The sequence below is a fragment of the Corythoichthys intestinalis genome, chromosome 19 (assembly GCF_030265065.1).
Source record: "Corythoichthys intestinalis isolate RoL2023-P3 chromosome 19, ASM3026506v1, whole genome shotgun sequence".
Taxonomy (NCBI): domain Eukaryota; kingdom Metazoa; phylum Chordata; class Actinopteri; order Syngnathiformes; family Syngnathidae; genus Corythoichthys; species Corythoichthys intestinalis.
Genome location: NC_080413.1, coordinates 37,306,716 through 37,324,506, shown reverse-complemented (window position 1 = coordinate 37,324,506; position 17,791 = coordinate 37,306,716). Strand labels below are relative to the sequence as shown.

At 38.2% G+C, this 17,791-nt stretch overlaps 1 protein-coding gene across 1 annotated transcript; it reads left to right on the top strand.

Moving 5' to 3' along the window:
• The first annotated feature begins 1,097 nt into the window (after positions 1-1,097).
• On the top strand, positions 1,098-16,888 carry LOC130907717 (transcription factor 24-like). The gene is made up of 4 exons (XM_057823114.1): positions 1,098-1,586; positions 1,800-1,943; positions 2,284-2,448; positions 13,015-16,888. Exons 1-4 carry the CDS (start codon positions 1,434-1,436, stop codon positions 13,126-13,128), a joined length of 576 nt encoding a protein of 191 aa, XP_057679097.1. The 5' UTR covers positions 1,098-1,433; the 3' UTR covers positions 13,129-16,888.
• The last annotated feature ends 903 nt before the right edge of the window (positions 16,889-17,791 follow it).

Sequence of the window (17,791 nt, the reverse complement as noted above, 5' to 3'; positions counted from 1 at the left end):
CTTGGTAAAAATTGGTTTTAATTGCTCTTTAAGTCTCCAAAGGCAGAGGCACTTACTTACTTTTCCCCCCTTCTGTCATTGTTTGCATGCCATCCTCTATAAAATATGAAAACGTATAAATGTTTGGGTGGTTTTAGTTAAAGCAGACACTATTTTCATCTATGTGATTTTGACAAAGATCAGATCACATTTGATGGTGATTTTATGCAGAAATGTGATAAATACAAAAATGTTCAGATACTTTTTCATACCACTGTAGCTCACACAGTGCCTCTAATGGTCAATATGCATAACTGCTGGGCTAAGGTGTGACCAGCCCTTGCACAAAGGCATAAGGCATCTACATTCACTTTAAAGGCAACAAGCATACTGGCCCAAAACCGATGTCGATATTATCCGATATCATTTTAAAAGGCTTTAATCGGCCGATTTTATCGGCTACCCAATAATATCAGACAACGCTAGTAAAACGTAGTACATTTTCCTCCCAAACGCTTATCAAGTAAATGTAACTGAGTAAATGCAACACATTTACTATCCACCTAAGCTGTAGATATAGAGCAGAAAATCTGAAAAAAGAAGGCTTATTCGGAAGCCAAATTGCCCTCCAATTCTGGAATGATCGAATATTTTTTTAACTGACACAAAACGATTACTAATGTAGTCATTGTATTTGGCAGTGATGTATTGCATTGCAAAAAAATGACATCATACCAAGAGGCCTTTCAGTAATTTGGTTACCTTACATGAGAGTATGTTTTGGTCCAACTCTGTCGAACTTTATTTGAGGTCATAAAAAGGCTTAAAAGAAAGAGCAGAATAGCAAATTTTTTCAAGCTTCTTCTTGGACAATGTCGCACTGCCCCTGACCCTTGCCGTCCCACCCTCGTCCAGCTGTTACCACAATTTTGACTTTCCCAAGCCCCCTAGAGTGCCCTGGCTCGGGACCCCTTCTAGTCCTGCACTCCCCCTGGCCCGACTGCCCGCCTGCATGCTCTTCTTGGCAGCCAAACAACCAGGGAGGATCAGGACGACCGGGCGGCTGAGATAAGGACCACATGAAGTTCCCCACATTACCTCACTTGATAAGGGAACACGCAAGTCAGAGCCGCAAAGGGGGTGGAGGCACGTTTTGGATGGATGCTGATGCGCTGAGAACTTTGCTTGTGGACATCTCACCACTTGTTCTGCGAGGCAGAGCTGCAGAGAGTTGGGGACCCATTCTGAGGAATGTTCTGAATGGACGGACCTTTGCTTGTGGACTTCTTACCACTGATAGTTCTTGAGATCAGATGACTAACGACTGAATTCCTAATGAAAATGTAAACAACCGGAGGACTCCAAAGAAAAATCCAATCCTGTCCATCCGATGAGTGTAGACACATTAAGTGAAACTTCAGGAAAATCTGCACTTACTTTCTATCCAATCGCTCATGGCGGGAAATCCTTTGGAGAGTCTAATGTCAGTCGCCATAAGCCACCGACCTGCAGAACCTGAGAGCCATGGAGCTTCCACGAGCAGAAGCCCCGCATGCCTGCAAAGGCGTAAGCACGGAATTCGAAGCAACAGGGAGTTGTGTTATCTGGTAAGCAGAAATAAGATCATTTTGTTACAATATTTACCTGTGTTCAAGTCTGACTGTGCTGAAAATTTTAGTGACTGTACATGTATTATGTTAGGTTTTATTGTTGTAGGTTAGGTTTTACATAGTCTTTTATTTTAATTGTTCTGCAGCAATGACAATATTTAGTGTCATCAAATTAACCTTTGGTTTTCAAATCCTAATCTGGGTTTTCAGGTCCCATCAGCTTGCGGGTCCGGATCGAACACGAGCAATCAAACACTCCCAAAAAGCACTTCAGGCAGTCATCACTCCCCGGTAAATGCGGCACGTGAGAGAAGCCGCGTACGTAACCTGCGTCAGGCCTTCCACAGCTTGCAGGTACTCAACCTGATGCAATTTCAGATACGACTGAATTTGAATTTGTGCTCGCTGTCACACAGTATGCTAAATTTTCTGGCATTTAATTTTAGCATTAACAAACAAATAAACAGTAAACCTGCTATATAAGATATAAGCATGGATTGAAATTTAAATTGTTACTCATTATAGTTTACAAAACAGCCACTGATTATTCAATATTCAATATTCAAAATGTTTTGTTTACAATTCAATTCAGTGAGGTATTGTACACTGTATCAGAATTTTCATCTTCTTCATTGAAAGAGTAAAAAGGAATCGGTTCTTATTGTCTTTGCTTACAGTGATTGTTTTTGCACAGGCTGCTCTGCCGTCAGTCCCTCGAGACACAAAGTTGTCCAAGCTGGATGTTCTGATTCTAGCGACCAACTACATAGCCTACCTGACACAGACCCTGGACCAGGGAAGAACTCTGGCCGAGCACACCTTGCCACCAAGGCCTGGAGGATACCTGCACCCAGTTAAGGTAAAGCTGAGTGACAGTATAGCTTAGTGTTGATGCTAAAGATGTCCCGATCACGTCATTTTCAAAGTATCGGAATCGGCAAGAAAATATCAGCCATGCCTTTTTTAATATATATATATATATATTTTTTTAATTAAATTGTATTTAACGTTACAGACAAAATGTCTTACACTCATCCAGAGTCTTTAGTTTCGGCTTAAAGTAGGGCTATCAAATTTATCGCGTTAACGGCGGTAATTAATTAAAAAAAATAATAATCACGTTAAAATAGTTAATGCAATTAACGCATGCGCTGCACGACCCACTCACGCATTGTCGCATTCAATCTATAATGGCTCCGTTATAGCTATATATAGAGCTAAAAGGCAGCGTAGAATTAGTAGAGTGAATTTTGGCAGTCTTTGGAGCCTTTATTTAGTTGGCTAAAGCCTTAAAATCCCTCTCTCAATAATTTGAAATATTGTGGGAAGCAATGTGGGGAAGAAAGGTAGTAGTTGATCTTTTTCTTAACACCCTATGTTATTTCCCAACGCAGAGAAGATTTATCAATTGGTGCCAGTACGCACAGTCATGGTTGCACTTCCCATCATGCATTTGGGCAGAACAGTTAAATGGCTACAGTATCATTTACTGAAAGCTCAACAAATACACTAGATGGCAATATTTAGTTACAATATACAAAGTCACATCTATCCTTTAAGATTTACAAGTCTTTCTATCCGTGGATCAATCTCACAGAAAGAATGTTAATAATGTAAATGCCATCTTGAGGAGTTATTGTCATAATAAACAAATACAGTACTTATGTACTGTATGTTGAATGTATATATTTGTCCGAGTTGTATTCATTTTTTCTTAATGCATTGCCAAAATGTATATGATCGGGAAAAATTATCGGGAATGATTGGAATTGAATCGGGAGGGGGAAAAAAGCAATCGGATCGGGAAATATCGGGATCGGCAGATACTCAAACTAAAACATGATCAGAACAACCCTAGTTGATGCTGTTGAATTCATTTTCTGCAAACCCTACAGTGCTGGCCAAAAGTACTGGCACCCCTGCAATTCTGTCCGATAATGCTCATTTTCTCCCAGAAAATGATTGCAATTACAAATGCTTTGTTTGTAATATATTCATTTATTTTGCTTGCAATGAAAAAAACACAAAAGAGAATGAAAAAACAAAAAAATTAAATCATTATCATTTTACACAAAACTCCAAAAACGGGCCGGACGAAAGTATTGGCACCCTCAGCCTAATACTTGGTAGCACAACCTTTAGACAAAATAACTGCGAATAACTGCGAACAACCGCTTCCGGTATCCATCAATGAGTTTCCTACAATGCTCTGCCGGAATTTTAGACCATTCTTCTTTGGCCAACTGCTCCAGGTGTCTGAGATTTGAAGGGTTCCTTCTCCAAACTGCCATCTTCAGATGTCTCCACCTGTTCTATGGGATTCAGGTCTGGACTCATTGCTGGCCACTTTAGAAGCGTCCAGTGCTTTCTCTCAAAGCATTTTCTAGTGCTTTTTGAAGTGCGTTTTGGGTCATTGTCCTGCTGGAAGACCCATGACCTCTGAGAGAGACCCGGCTTTCTCATCCTGGGCCCTACATTATGCTGCAAAACAAGGGCGTAGGTTTGTTCTCAACATTGGTAGGGACGCTATAACAGCATAACCTGCATGTACATTTTTGCTGGGGATGGGACATTAATAAGACCAAACAGATTGGGAATATTTCTCAAAAATAGCTGGTTCATACGTAAAGTGAAAAAAGTTATTTTCAAGGGAGAAAGTCATTTTTCAAAATGTTTGCTTCATATAAAGGAAATTCACAGTGGTTGTATTTTTGTTTTTTTGTGTGTGTTTTTTTTTGGGGGGGGGGGGGGGGGTAAAAATGTCCTCAGGCTGCAAATAAAAATATATATTTTTAAATGATGTAGAAAATATATACATTTTATTTAGGCAATAAATGCACAAAATGCACAGTTGAATTAACGTTAACAGTAGAAAACGTACAGGAAGACATCTCTCTAAGCAGCTTTCTACTCAAGTTTTACAGGTTAGCAAGTTCACACAGTTTAATACTACGCTAAACTCTGATGCAGGTCGGACTTTCAGTCACAAAATTAGTGGTGTGTTCCCCACCTCCACAACATTGATGTCTTTTTACATTACTTATAGTGGCTGCTGCTTCTGCTGCTGCTGGCCGGGAAAAAAACTTCTAATATCCCTCCTCTTCAAAAGGGGCGGAGGATGCGGCATGTAGACATGTATTTCTGTCGGGATTGTGTGAATGTGGGGGTTCTAGTCATCAGCAGATCAAACGTGCGTTTGAGGGGGAAAAAATGGACAGGCTCATTCAGCAAGTTAAAAGGGTAAGTCTGAACATAATGGCAGTAATTCACTTAATAATGGTAGGGTCAATTCTATCCTTACAACATATTGGAAGACAATCTAAATTACCTATATAGCTGAACTCAATATAAAATGCAAATAAGGTTGCTTAAAAGTTGGTGGGGACAAATTGAGCATCCCTAAAAGTTGGTGGTGTAATGTCCCTACCGTCCATTAGCGAATCTTAAGGGGGGGGCAGCCCCCCCCTTAAGGCCGAAAAGTGTCATTGCATGAAATTGATTTTTCTATATATATATAAAAGTTCTACAGCAATAAAACTACAACAAAAATGAACGAAATGAAAAAAAAAAAAAAAAAAAAAAAAATTATAATGGGTCAAAATTATTTTTCGAACAGATCATGTGACTAGCACCTTAGACGGTCATTTGCTTTGCATATAATTCCCCCCCCAAAAAAAATTAGGGGAGGGCAACTTTATTTTTCAAACGATTTTTTTCTTTGATTGAAAATGTTTTTGTTTTTTTTGTTTTGGTTGAAGCAACTTTTGGGGGGGATTGAATGATTTAAACACAAATGTCCCATGCATAAATGGCCCAAACACAAAAGGATTGCTTCAATCAAAGAAAACTTTTACAATGAAAAATTAAGTGTTAAAATGCAAATTTTTCAATCTCAAATATTTTTTCGCATTCAAAAACATTTTCTATGATTGAAATTTTCCTTTTTTTGATTGAAGTGATTTTTCTTTTTAAAAATATATATATTTTTTATGCAACTTATTTTTTTTGATCGAATAATAAAGACAAAAACGTCCTAACCAAAATGTGGCTCAAACACAATTCAACATTACTTCAATCAAAAAAGTTGCTTCAATCAAAAAAAAAAAAAAAAAAAGAAGGCTTTCACATGCATTTAAGTTTGAAATTTATTTTTGCACTCAAACATTTTTTTTTTGATTGAAGCGACTTTTTTTAATTGAAAATATATATTTTGATTGAAGCAACTTTTTTTTTTTTTATTGAAGCAATTTTTTAAAATTGAATAATAAAGACACAAATCTACCTCCATATGGCTCCGCCCAGGGGATACAATTTTTGACTGGGGTAACTACATTGTCACGACACCGGCGGGCGTACCATATACAATGGTTGACGATCTTAGCGAAAAGTATTGCCTAAGCAGCCTGATTCAGAATTCCCCTCAAGAATGATGGGAAACAAAAAACGCTCAATGTCAACTTATTATTACAAATATTCTTGTAAGTTAATTTTATTGCTGACACTGCGTTTTGGGGTCATCAACATGTTGTGCCCCCCCTGCCCCAAAAGTCAAACTCCGCCAATGCTGCCGTCCCTATGCAAACCTACGCCCTTGCTGCAAAATTTATTGGTAGTCTTCAGACTTCATAATGCCATGCACACGGTCAAGAAGTCCAGTATCAGAGGCAGCAAAGCAAACCCAAAACATCAGGGAACATCCGCCATGTTTGACTGTGGGGACCGTGTTCTTTTCTTTGAAGGTCTCGTTTTTTTCCCCCTGTAAACTCTATGTTGATGCTTTTTCCCAAAAAGCTCTACTTTTGTCTCATCTGACAAGAGAACATTCTTCCAAAACGTTTTTGACTTTCTCATGTAAGTTTTGGCAAACTCCAGCCTGGCTTTTTTATGTCTCTGGGTCAGAGGTTGGGTCTTCCTCTGTATCCTACCATAGAGTCCCTTCTCATTCAGATCCCGACGGATAGTACGGGTTGACGCTTTTGTACCCTAGGACTGCAGGACAGCTTGAACTTGTTTGGATATTAGTCTTTATCCACCATCCGTACATGCTTTCGTTCAAATCTGTCGTCAATGTTTTTTTTCCGTCCACATCTAGGGAGGTTAGGCACAGTGCCATGGGCTTTACACTTATTAATTATACTGCGCATTGTAGACACAGGAACATTTAGGTCTTTGGAGATGAATTTGTAGCCTTCGTTGCCCCTGCTTCCTCCCAATTTTGCTTTTGAAGTCCTCAGACAGTTCTTTGGTCTTCTTTCTTCTTCCCATAATTATAATAATGATAATAATACATTTTATTTATAACGCTCTTTAAATTGGACAAACAAATCTTAAAGTGCACATTACCAAAAATATAAAGAATAAAAAGGTTAAGAATAAAAGAGTAAAAGCAAAAACAGAAAGAAGCACAGATAAAAGCAGATACAAATCAGATAAAAATAAGACAGTCAAATAAAATTAGCTAGAGTAAGCTTTTTTAAAAAGATGTTTTTAGTCCTTTTTTTAAATTCCATGCTCAAAGTGGTAAACACAAGGACACAGGACAGAGGTTGAGTCAACTTTAATCCATTTTAACTGTCTGCAAGTGGGATTTAGTTATTGCCACCACCTGTTATGTGCTGTGATGTTAATTACACAAATTAGAGAAGCATCACATGATTTTTCAAAGGGTGCCAATACTTTTGTCCGGCCCATTTTTGGAGTTTTGTGTAAAATAATAATACTTTTTTTACCCCCATTCTCTTTTTTTGTTTTTTAGATATAACTACCAAAGGATTTGTAATTGCAATCATTTTCTGGGAGAAATTAAGCATTATCTGACAGAATTGCAGGGGTGCCAATACTTGTGGCCAGAACTGTATGTAAGATATAAAGACCTGCCAAAAGATTTTATCAAGTTTTTCAGGACATAATCACTACACTACTAGCTAGGAGTGTGATTATTCCAGAATTGGAGGACATTTGCACTTCAAAATTCTTGGGGAAAAAAAGCATAAGGTTTACAAATTTTTTTGCGACATAGTCATCACTAATCAAAAATTTTAGTACGTTATATTTTGACATTTGCAATAATCCTTATCATAGAAGTACTTTTTAAACTGGACTATTCAAACTACAAAAACCACAACCAAACCTTCTAAAACCATCGAAATGCAAAAACTTCTTTTGGCACAGTTATGAATATAACACACAATAAAACACAACAGGTTTCACACACACAATGGTTAGCACGTTCCCCTCACAGTTCTGAGATCAGGGGGTTCAATCCCGGACTCTGGCCTTCCTGTGTGGAGTTTGCATGTTCTCCCCGTGCCTGTGTGGGTTTTCTCCGGGTACTCCCAAAAAACATGCATGGTAGGCTGATCGAACACTCTAAAATGTCCCTCGGGATGAATGTGTGCGCGAATGGTTGTTCCTCTCCTTGTGCCCTGTGATTGGCTCGCAAACGATTCAGAGTGTACCCCGCACACTGCCAATAGGGAGCTGGGATGGGCTCCAGCGCCCCCGTGACACTTGTGAGGCAGAGTTTGACTTATGGGGCAGGGGGGGCACAACATGTTGATGACCCCGAAAAGCAGTGTCAGCTATAAAATTAACTTATAAGAATATTTATAAAAATAAGTTGCCAATGAGCGTTTTTTGTTCCCCATCATTCTTGAGGGGAATTCTAAATCAGGCTGCTTAAGCAATACATTTCGCCAAGGTCGTCATTAGGGTTGTTCCAATCATGTTTTTTTGCTCCCGATCCCGATCGTTTTAGTTTGAGTATCTGCCGATCCCGATATTTCCCGATCCGATTGCTTTTTTTTTTGCCCCCGATTCAATTCCAATCATTCCCGATCATTTTTCCCGATCATATACATTTTGGCAATGCATTAAGAAGAAAATAAATAAAACCCGGACGAATATATACATTCAACATACAGTACATAAGAACTGTATTTGTTTATTATGACAATAACTCCTCAAGATGGCATTTACATTATTAACATTCTTTCTGTGAGAGGGATCCACGGATAGAAAGACTTGTAATTCTTAAAGGATAAATGTGACTTTGTATATTGTGACTAAATATTGCCATGTAGTGTATTTGTTGAGCTTTCAGTAAATGATACTGTAGCCATTTAACTGTTCTGCCCAAATGCATGATGGGAAGTGCAACCATGACTGTGCGTAGTGGTACCAATTGATATATCTTCTCTGCGTTGGGAAATAACATAGGGTGTTAAGAAAAAGATCAATTACTACCTTTCTTCCCCACATTGCTTCCCACGATAGTGTTAATCGTAGGGAGATGTATTGTAAGGCTTTAGCCAATTAAAAAAAGGCTCCAAAGGCTGCCAAAATTCACTCTACTCATTTTACGCTGCCTTTTAGCTCTATATATAGGTAAAACGGCGCCATTACAGATTGAATGCGATAATGCGTGAGTGCGTGTAGCGCATGCGTTAATTGTGTTAAATATTCTAACGTGATAAATTTAAAAAAAAATTAATTTATTTAATAAATTTGATAACCTTACCTTAAGCCTAAATTAAAGACTCTGGATGAGTGTAACATATTATATTTGTAACGTTAAATACAATTAGAAAACGATTTAATTAAAAAACATATTATATATATTAAAAAAAGGCATGTCCGATATTTTTTTGCCGATTCCAATACTTTGAAAATGACGTGATCGGTCATCCATTGAATATGGTGCGCCCGCCGGTGTCGTGCCAATGTAGTTACCCCAGTCAAAAATTGTATCCCCTGGGCGGAGCCATATGGCGGTATGGAGGTGTCTTTATTATTCAATCAAAAAAAAGTTATTTCAATCAAAATACAAATTTTCAACAACAAAAAAAGTCACTTCAATCAAAAAAAAAAAAAAAAAAAGTCTTTGAATGCAAAAATAAATTTGAAACAAAAACAAAAAAACGTGAAAGCGATTTTTCTTAGTCTTTTTAAAAAAAAATTTTTTGGAAGACATGTTTTTTTTTTTTTTGATTGAAGCAACTTAGTAATGTTGATTTGTGTTTGGGCCACATTTTGGCTAGGACATTTTTGTCTTTTTTATTCATTCATGCATTTTCCATGCCTCCATGCCTTTTTCCTCACGAGGGTCGCGCAGGTGCTGGAGCCTATCCCAGCTAACTACGGGCAGTAGGCAGGGTGCACCCTGAACCGGTTGCCAGCCAATCGCAGGGCACAGGGAGACATACAACCATTCACGCACACACTCATACCTACGGACAATTTAGTGTTCAATCAGCCTACCATGCATGTTTTTGGGATGTGGGAGGAAACCGGAGTTCCCGGAGAAAACCCACAAAGGCACAGGGAGAACATGCAAACTCCACACAGTAAGGCCGAAGCCCGAGATTGAACCCTTGATCTCAGAACTGTGAGGCAGACGTGCCACTCAGCCATCGTGCGAAAAAATATTTCTGATTGAAAAATTTGCATTTGAACACACACAAAAGTTTTTTTTGACTGAAGCAATCCTTTTTGTGTTTGGGCCATATTATGGGTAGGATATTTGTTTCTAAATCATTCAATCCCCCAAAAAGTTGCTTCAATCCCCCAAAAAAATTTCAATCAAAGAAAAATTCATTGAAAAATAAAATCGCCCTCCCCAACATATATATTGGTGGAAAATTACATGCAATACAAATGGCCGTCTAAGGTGCTAGTCACATGATCTGTTCGAAAAATAATTTAGACTCATTATAAAAATATATATTTTTTTGTTCATTTTATTCATTTTTATAGCAGTTTTATTGCTTTACAACTTTTATATGTATAGGAAAGTCAATTACATGCAATGACACTTTTCGACCACCAGGTGAGCCCGTCCCCCCTGCCCCCCCTTAAAGTGATCCTCGATTTTAAAGACATGTAGGCTCTAATAAATCACAATTGTTCTCTTGTATTAAAATATGTCGTTAGAAACACATAAAATGTTAAATCAATGGAAATATTTTATAATATTTAGTGCATATTTTGACCGATAGTTGGCGCCATGTTCTGCGGGCGCGGAGTGATGACGTAGATGATATTTTTCCAATCGTGTAGCGTGTGTACAACAACTGTGTATTACTGGCTTAACTCGCGAAGTAAAATGCCACCATGTGCTGCTTATGGATGCAATTTCGAGTCAAATGGAAACAATGAGAGTGATGCGAGTCTCCACAAATTTCCTGTTGACAAGAAGAGTTATAGGTTTGGGAAAATGCCTGTAGACAAGCAAATCTTCCCAAACAACCAAGGCTTTGTTGTCGCCATTTTTCTCCTACCGCGTTTGAGGATTTTAGTAGATGACAACTAATGAAAGATCTCACCGGAGCAGCTAGATATAAGCGCAGACTAAAACCAAATGCTATTTTCCCGCACAAGAAGCCTCAGCCTGCTCGGATATCGAGTGAAATGTGCGCAATGAAGCGAGACGGACGAGACACTCTGGCCGCCCTCTTAAGCACCCAAGCCGCTCCTCCTGTCGCTACAGCGGGAGGCGAACCTTCGGGCGTACCGCTAGTCACAGAGGAAGCTAATAATTCACCTCTACTGTCAGTTCATCAGGCAGTGTGTGTTCAGTATTCAGCTAATATGAGTGATGCTGCCACTCAAACTGATCAAAGCACGTCCAATGCAATTCATTCAATGCAACACAAATGTCCCAACCCCATTGATAAAGCAATAAATTCTCATCGCCGGAATGGCATACATGTGAAGTCAAAATCCATTTTAGGGGACTCCCTCTGAAAGCTCATCGCGAGAATGGCAAGAGTGCCAAACAGTAATCAGAGAAAAGGGTGGCTACTTTGAAGATACTAGAATATCACACGTTTTTAGTTATTTCACCTTTTTTCTAAGTACACAATACACACGTGTGCATGTGCAAGTTATAACAGAATTCACCGGCGGAAATTATGTTGGCACGTTGTGTGGTTGGGGGGGGGGTACTTTGTGAAGGGAACAGCTGGAAATAACTGTTACCTTCCGCGGGTCGCATGCCAGACAGACATTGCTATTTCTTGCAGCCTAAATGTCAATAAAACAACGCGGATTAGCTCCGTGGTTTGATACTCCGCATCCTTCCCTAGCTCGCCACACATTCATAGTTTTATTGCCTTCAGTGAGAGTTTATAATGTCAATGGTCAAGAAAATAAAAAGGCACGAATGCCAATGTGTTTTGGCCTGTACTGTATGTAAAGCATACGACAGCTCTGGATGCTAACAATCTACACAATTATATTGGAATGAGTTTGATGACGCAATAACTCACCTTGAAGATCTGCTGACAAAAACCTGAGTTCTCGACAACATACGCTCTCTCGCTCCGTTGTCATCGAGATGCACTTGCCGCAAGTGCACCAGAAGTTTAGCCCAACTCTTGCCTCATCAGGTATTTCTTGCTCTGCATTTCGCCTTTGCTGCTCGTCTTGTGAACGACCGACAGTGCTGTCCTGCTCTTCACTTTTCCGCTCTGGTTCAAATTGGAAGGGACGAACTGACGAGATGTTGCTAATGAATGACACGCTGAAGTCCGGCAGCGGGATTTGTGACGTCACAGCACTGCGACGTCTACAACCATGGCGAACAATCAGTTAAAATAATTTTACAAATTTTATTAAAACGAAAACATTAAGAGGGATTTAATGTCAAATTATTATAACTCATACTAAGATGTATCTTTTAAGAATTACTTGTCTTAAAACTAGAGGATCACTTTAAAATCCGCTTATGGATAAACGCCTTGGAAAATGAATGAATGAATGAAATGTTTCACACATGCATTAGGCTACTAAATTACACTGGGACATGGCATAAACGAGAAATTGATTTCCATTGAGAGTTGTATTTTATATGATTTACAAAATTCCATCTAAAACTCCATCTAATTTTTACTATCCCTCATTTTCTCAAATCTAAAAGAAAAACCTCAATTTTAACTATTCAAGAACATAGGACTTACATTAAAACTGAATAATAATAATAATAATAGAGATATGAGTAACATACATTATTTTTGTTTATTATTCATTATTTATTACTATATTATTACTATATTATTATTTAAATTTTGATTTTGATTTTAAGGAAATAAATAAGTAGCATTACATAAATGTACAAAAATAAGTCCAAAGTGCACTTTAACATGGAAGATGCTCTGAACCTCCGAAATAAAATAAACCTCATCAACTTTTTCCTCTCTCTTATAGATCTGATTAATTTTCCGTTGCATTGCCCTTTGAATTAAACTTGTTTTTTTCCCTCTATGTTATCCCTTATGTTTTTTTCTTCATCAGAAATTGCTGCAACATGTTTTTGTCTTAAATGATACTTTTAAGGTCTGAGAAATGTCTTAAGAAGCATGAAATCTGACTTGGGTGCAAGAACCTGTAGAAGTATTTTTGTGATGAAGTGTTTCTCTTTCCCCAGAAATGGCCGATGCGTTCCTTGCTCTACTGTGGCAGCGTGGGAGAAGTGCTATCTGGAGTCCAAGCCAATCAAGACACAGTTCACCTAATTGATCAAGGAGACAAGGAATGTTAGTAACTTGTGTGGCATGCAAGGCTTCTTCAGAGAGTCTATTCGCTTAACCGTACAACCGTCTTTCTTCAACCTCTGTGGAAAACGGCATAGAGTCAAGGCAAGAAACCAAAAGATGGACAAAAAGGCTCTTTCTACCAATATAGGAAAATTAATTTGACACAACTTTTTCTGGAGAAGTATTGCTCATTTAAGTTGCTTGTGTGACTCTACCTTTTTCTGAAATTTGAATATAATAAAATCGTATTTCTTATATTCTTGCATGCTTGTAGTCGGGGCGCAACGACCACACACACACCTCCACGTCCCAACTGACCCTAACCCAATAGACACACACACGCGCGCTTTTCAATTATTTTGGGATGGCATCTTTGCTGCTTTTTTAAGTATGTTTGTCAGGGCTGTTCCTGACCAATTTGGTACCCAAGGCAACAAATTTGCTGATTCCCCCACCACCCCCATACATATCTGTCAAGTTGTACAGTTTCGGCGTAATTTGCACAAGTGAGCACTGATTTTAAAATGTGTACGCCGTACGTTCAAAATCTGTACGTTTTTTTGTGCATTTCGTTTTTTTTTTATCGGTTCGGATTTTGTCACCATTTCGGCAAAGAGACAATGTGCGTTACTACATCGGTTGAATGACGCGAGAAAAGTCAGAGACACGGAGAGAGAAGAGCGGGAGTGGGAAGGAGGGAAGAGTGGGCCACAATGCTACGCGAGGTGGCTCTAATATTTCCTGACTGTAGCCAACAGCCTACAATCTGCACCCACTTGATGCTACACTAGATATCACATGCATATAGAACTACATATGAAATGACAGACTCGGCGGCGTTAGTAAATAGTTGCCATTTTAAAGCAGTAGACTTCTCAGAAAGGCTCTGTTGTTGTGAACCTTCCTAGCGAACCTAAGTACTCCAAAATCGGCAAAATATTGACTTGAATCTATCATTAAATGATGAAACAGTTTTAAAACGTTCACATGTCAAAAGTAGACGGAAGGGAATTACTGCAAAAATCGGGAGCAATATTAACAGCTTTAACACTTGATTCACAACATTAAATGACTTAGCAACTGTTAGCAAATAGCAAATGTTACTATGTTTTTTGGGGGGGGTTTTGGGAAAAAAATGAAAAACAAACAAAAAAAAAAAAAACATGAAAAGTAACACCAGTTACTTTGCCAAGTAACCGTATTGGCTCGAATATAAGACGGTGTTGTTTGCATTAAAATAAGACTGAAAAAGTAGGAGTCGTCTGATATTCGGGGTCCAGACATTATACCCATTCATGACCTAAGATGGCGCCAGATATCATTGAAGCGAATGCTGAACTTGAGGAGTAATATTTTCATGACAGATCTCAGCTACTCTCAAGTTTAACCAGTTTGCGTTATTTTATTGCAATGTTTTTCCTTATTCAGATTTGTTTCAAGACTACAGTTACAGTTAGACCTCACTTTGATGGTTAATGCAGTTATTGCAATTTTGTTGTTTTATCACAATAGATTGGTTTATTTACATTTCAAAAACCAGAAGCCATTCATTTACGAATGTGATTGCACTTTAGTTTATGTATTTAAATGTTCAGATATTAAGATTTGAATGAGGCAAAATAACATGCTTTTTCTCTCAAATATATTGTTATAATCATTTGTTTCAGATGTACTGTAATTATTCTCTGCATAAAAATTAACTTGGTGTTCAAAAAGTCTTTTTTCAAACTTCAGTCTTGAAAAAGACGGGGTCGTCTTATAATCAGGGCCGTCTTATATTCGGGCCAATACGGTACTTTTTTAAAGAATTGCGAGCTGAAGTGCCATAAAGTGCAGCCATCAAAAGACATGATCGCAATTGCCAAAAGTGCTACATACAATTATAACAAAAGTCACTGTTAAATTTTAGTAATCATGATGTAGCTGAAGATACTGTTCTTTGATTGCACCAGGTTATATATGAGAATATTACCAATCAGGGGTCGCGTTAACCGAATATTTTCCGTCGTTGACCGGTTTTTTACAACAGTGACGGAAAAAACTGAAGTCCATCCGTCGTTTTGACAGGTTGCAATTCACACCCCAGACCACAGGGTGGCGAGTGAGCAAATTAATTAGCTATTGTCTCTCTTGATGCATGACGTCGTTGGCCTTACTGGGAAAAATGTCAAGGCAACTGAGTGTCCGAAGTTTCTTCAAAAAGCCCCAAAACGACGATGGTGTTGATAAAAGAGGTGAAAAAAGAGGGACTGATGCAGTGAAGGATGACAAGGAATCAAGTGAATCGCCGGTTCACTCCTCACTGCGGCGAGCAGTTGAAAACGCCGCCAATTACCAAGAAGGGCAGAATTGGTAACACGGTGAAAGCGGCATAAAGCCAAAAAAGCGGACCAGACTAGCCAGAGCCTGAAATTATTTCAAGGAAAATATGGAGGGTGCCACCACTGTGTGTACTCTTTTTGCTAAGCTGAGCTCGCATACCACGGTAGCACGTCGGCTATGAACGAACACTTGACGCGCCGTCACCCAGGTGTATGTCGGAAGACAACAGGCAACAACAAGCTAGCGGATTGTAAGTCCATACAACTTTCTAACGATTTTTTAAAAAATTGGAAGTTGCCTTTATGTGCGTCGTATCAACGTGCATTTTTATTTAATAATAATAATACATATTAAAAAAAATATATATATATATATAATGGAATTATATAATATTTTATTATTATTAAATGTATTAGGATCATAGAAGGTCCCACTTGGGGGGATATATATATATATATATATATCCTGCATATAAACACAGTACTGGCCTGCTTACTGTAATCCATGACTGCATTAATGTTAGTTACTTTATATTATAAAGTATTATTGTATTATTGTGTATATACATATAGTGACTGCATCAAGATATGGTCATTTTGAAAATTTAAGTGACGGGTAAAAATAGATTATGGCCGGGCTTTTATGACCCTGTCAGTCAAAATGACAGACAACGAAAAAGCCTCTGTTACCAATAAATTCATATTATTTTAAAAATTGAGTTTTATTTTTGTTTCATATTGTGCGCTATATAAAACGTTGTGAGATTAGTCACCAAGGGCATACGTCACTATTTGTAAGATTGCCAACGGCCTTGGGTTGACAGGTATGCCCATACCACAGAACTATGAATTATTAATTGCATAATTAATGGTGTATTTATTTAATTAACCCTGGCACTTTTAGGCAAGGCAAATTTATTTGAATAGCACACTTTAACACAATGTAAAAGTGCTTCACATCACATGAAAATCAGCGAGACACAATTTTAGTCCCCCATACACTTTGTCCAACATTCTCTAAAATGGGAGAGGGAGTAAATTTAACTGACACTAATCAACAGCTGGCTGAATACTGAAAATATTTATAGAACAGGCCTGGCTAATGATACAGTATAATTTAGCTTTAGCAGTATGTCATCTAAACTCTTTGTAAATAACCGCTAGCTTACAATTGCGCTAAGTATACATGTTTATGCAGTTAAAAAGTGTTTTTTTCATCACAACAAACCTGTTTTTTTCCCGTTTATGCTCCTCTTCTTTCTTCTTCTTTCGAAAATGCGACCCTGAGGGCTTTTGTCTTTTCATGATGACGTCACCGTACCGTGGCACAATTGCGGAGGCTAACATTAACACTGTCAGGTAGCTGCGAGGGGAAAGGTAGTGAGATTAGAGACTGTGGTGAAATTTCCGCATCACAGGAGCATTAGAAAAGTTATTTTATCATTATTTAAAGACTTATTGCAATATGTATTGTTGTTCTTTTGTTTTACTCTCTTGGATAATTTTTTGAATATTGCTATCATTAAATATTATTTGAACATTTTTCTTGACACCTTTTTGGACGCCCCTGGCATTTGCCTTGCTCGCCTTATGGACCACACGTGTCTGATGTTAGTGATATGGGTTCAACCACCAATTATATTTATAATCGATTAATTGGATGATTAATCGATGAATCAATAAATATCACTTTTTTAAATTACCGTAACAATTTCACTGTAAGTAACACAATGATATAAATTGTCTCAATGACTCACTTATTTTCTTTAAAGCAACACTTGGTAACTTTTCAACCTTTTTAAAATATTTTCATAGCATTTGTAATGATATGTCGACTGACAACTAGTTCAATGACACCTCTTTTATATCTTGAGGGGGTCTTTATTGCTTTCACCGGCACAAATGAACTTTGAGGAGGGTGGAAGGAACCCTGCAACACAAAAAAAATCTACAAATGCGCTGACTGCTTTACGGCATACGTCACTTCCGCCTTTCCCCATTCATTATAAAGACGGAAGTTGATGCGAACACTTTTGCGCGATTTCTGCAAAGATGGCAGAGAAACAGAGACAAAAAGTTTTGTCTGAGGAGGAAAAAAAGGGAGTCTACCAGGATTTACAGAATACTGACCCGGCTTTCTCTCGCTGGCGCTTACGAGTTCAGGTGGGGTGGGGGGGGGTTAGCCACACAAAGCCACACGGTTGCTAATCATCATATGCTATTGTTTAGCCACAACTGGATTCATTACCTTATTACTTTTCATCCTTCACACAGCCGCTGGAAACAGAAATGTTGTTTAATCAATCTGCAGGTGACCATCATGATTTTACAACGCTATACGTGTGTG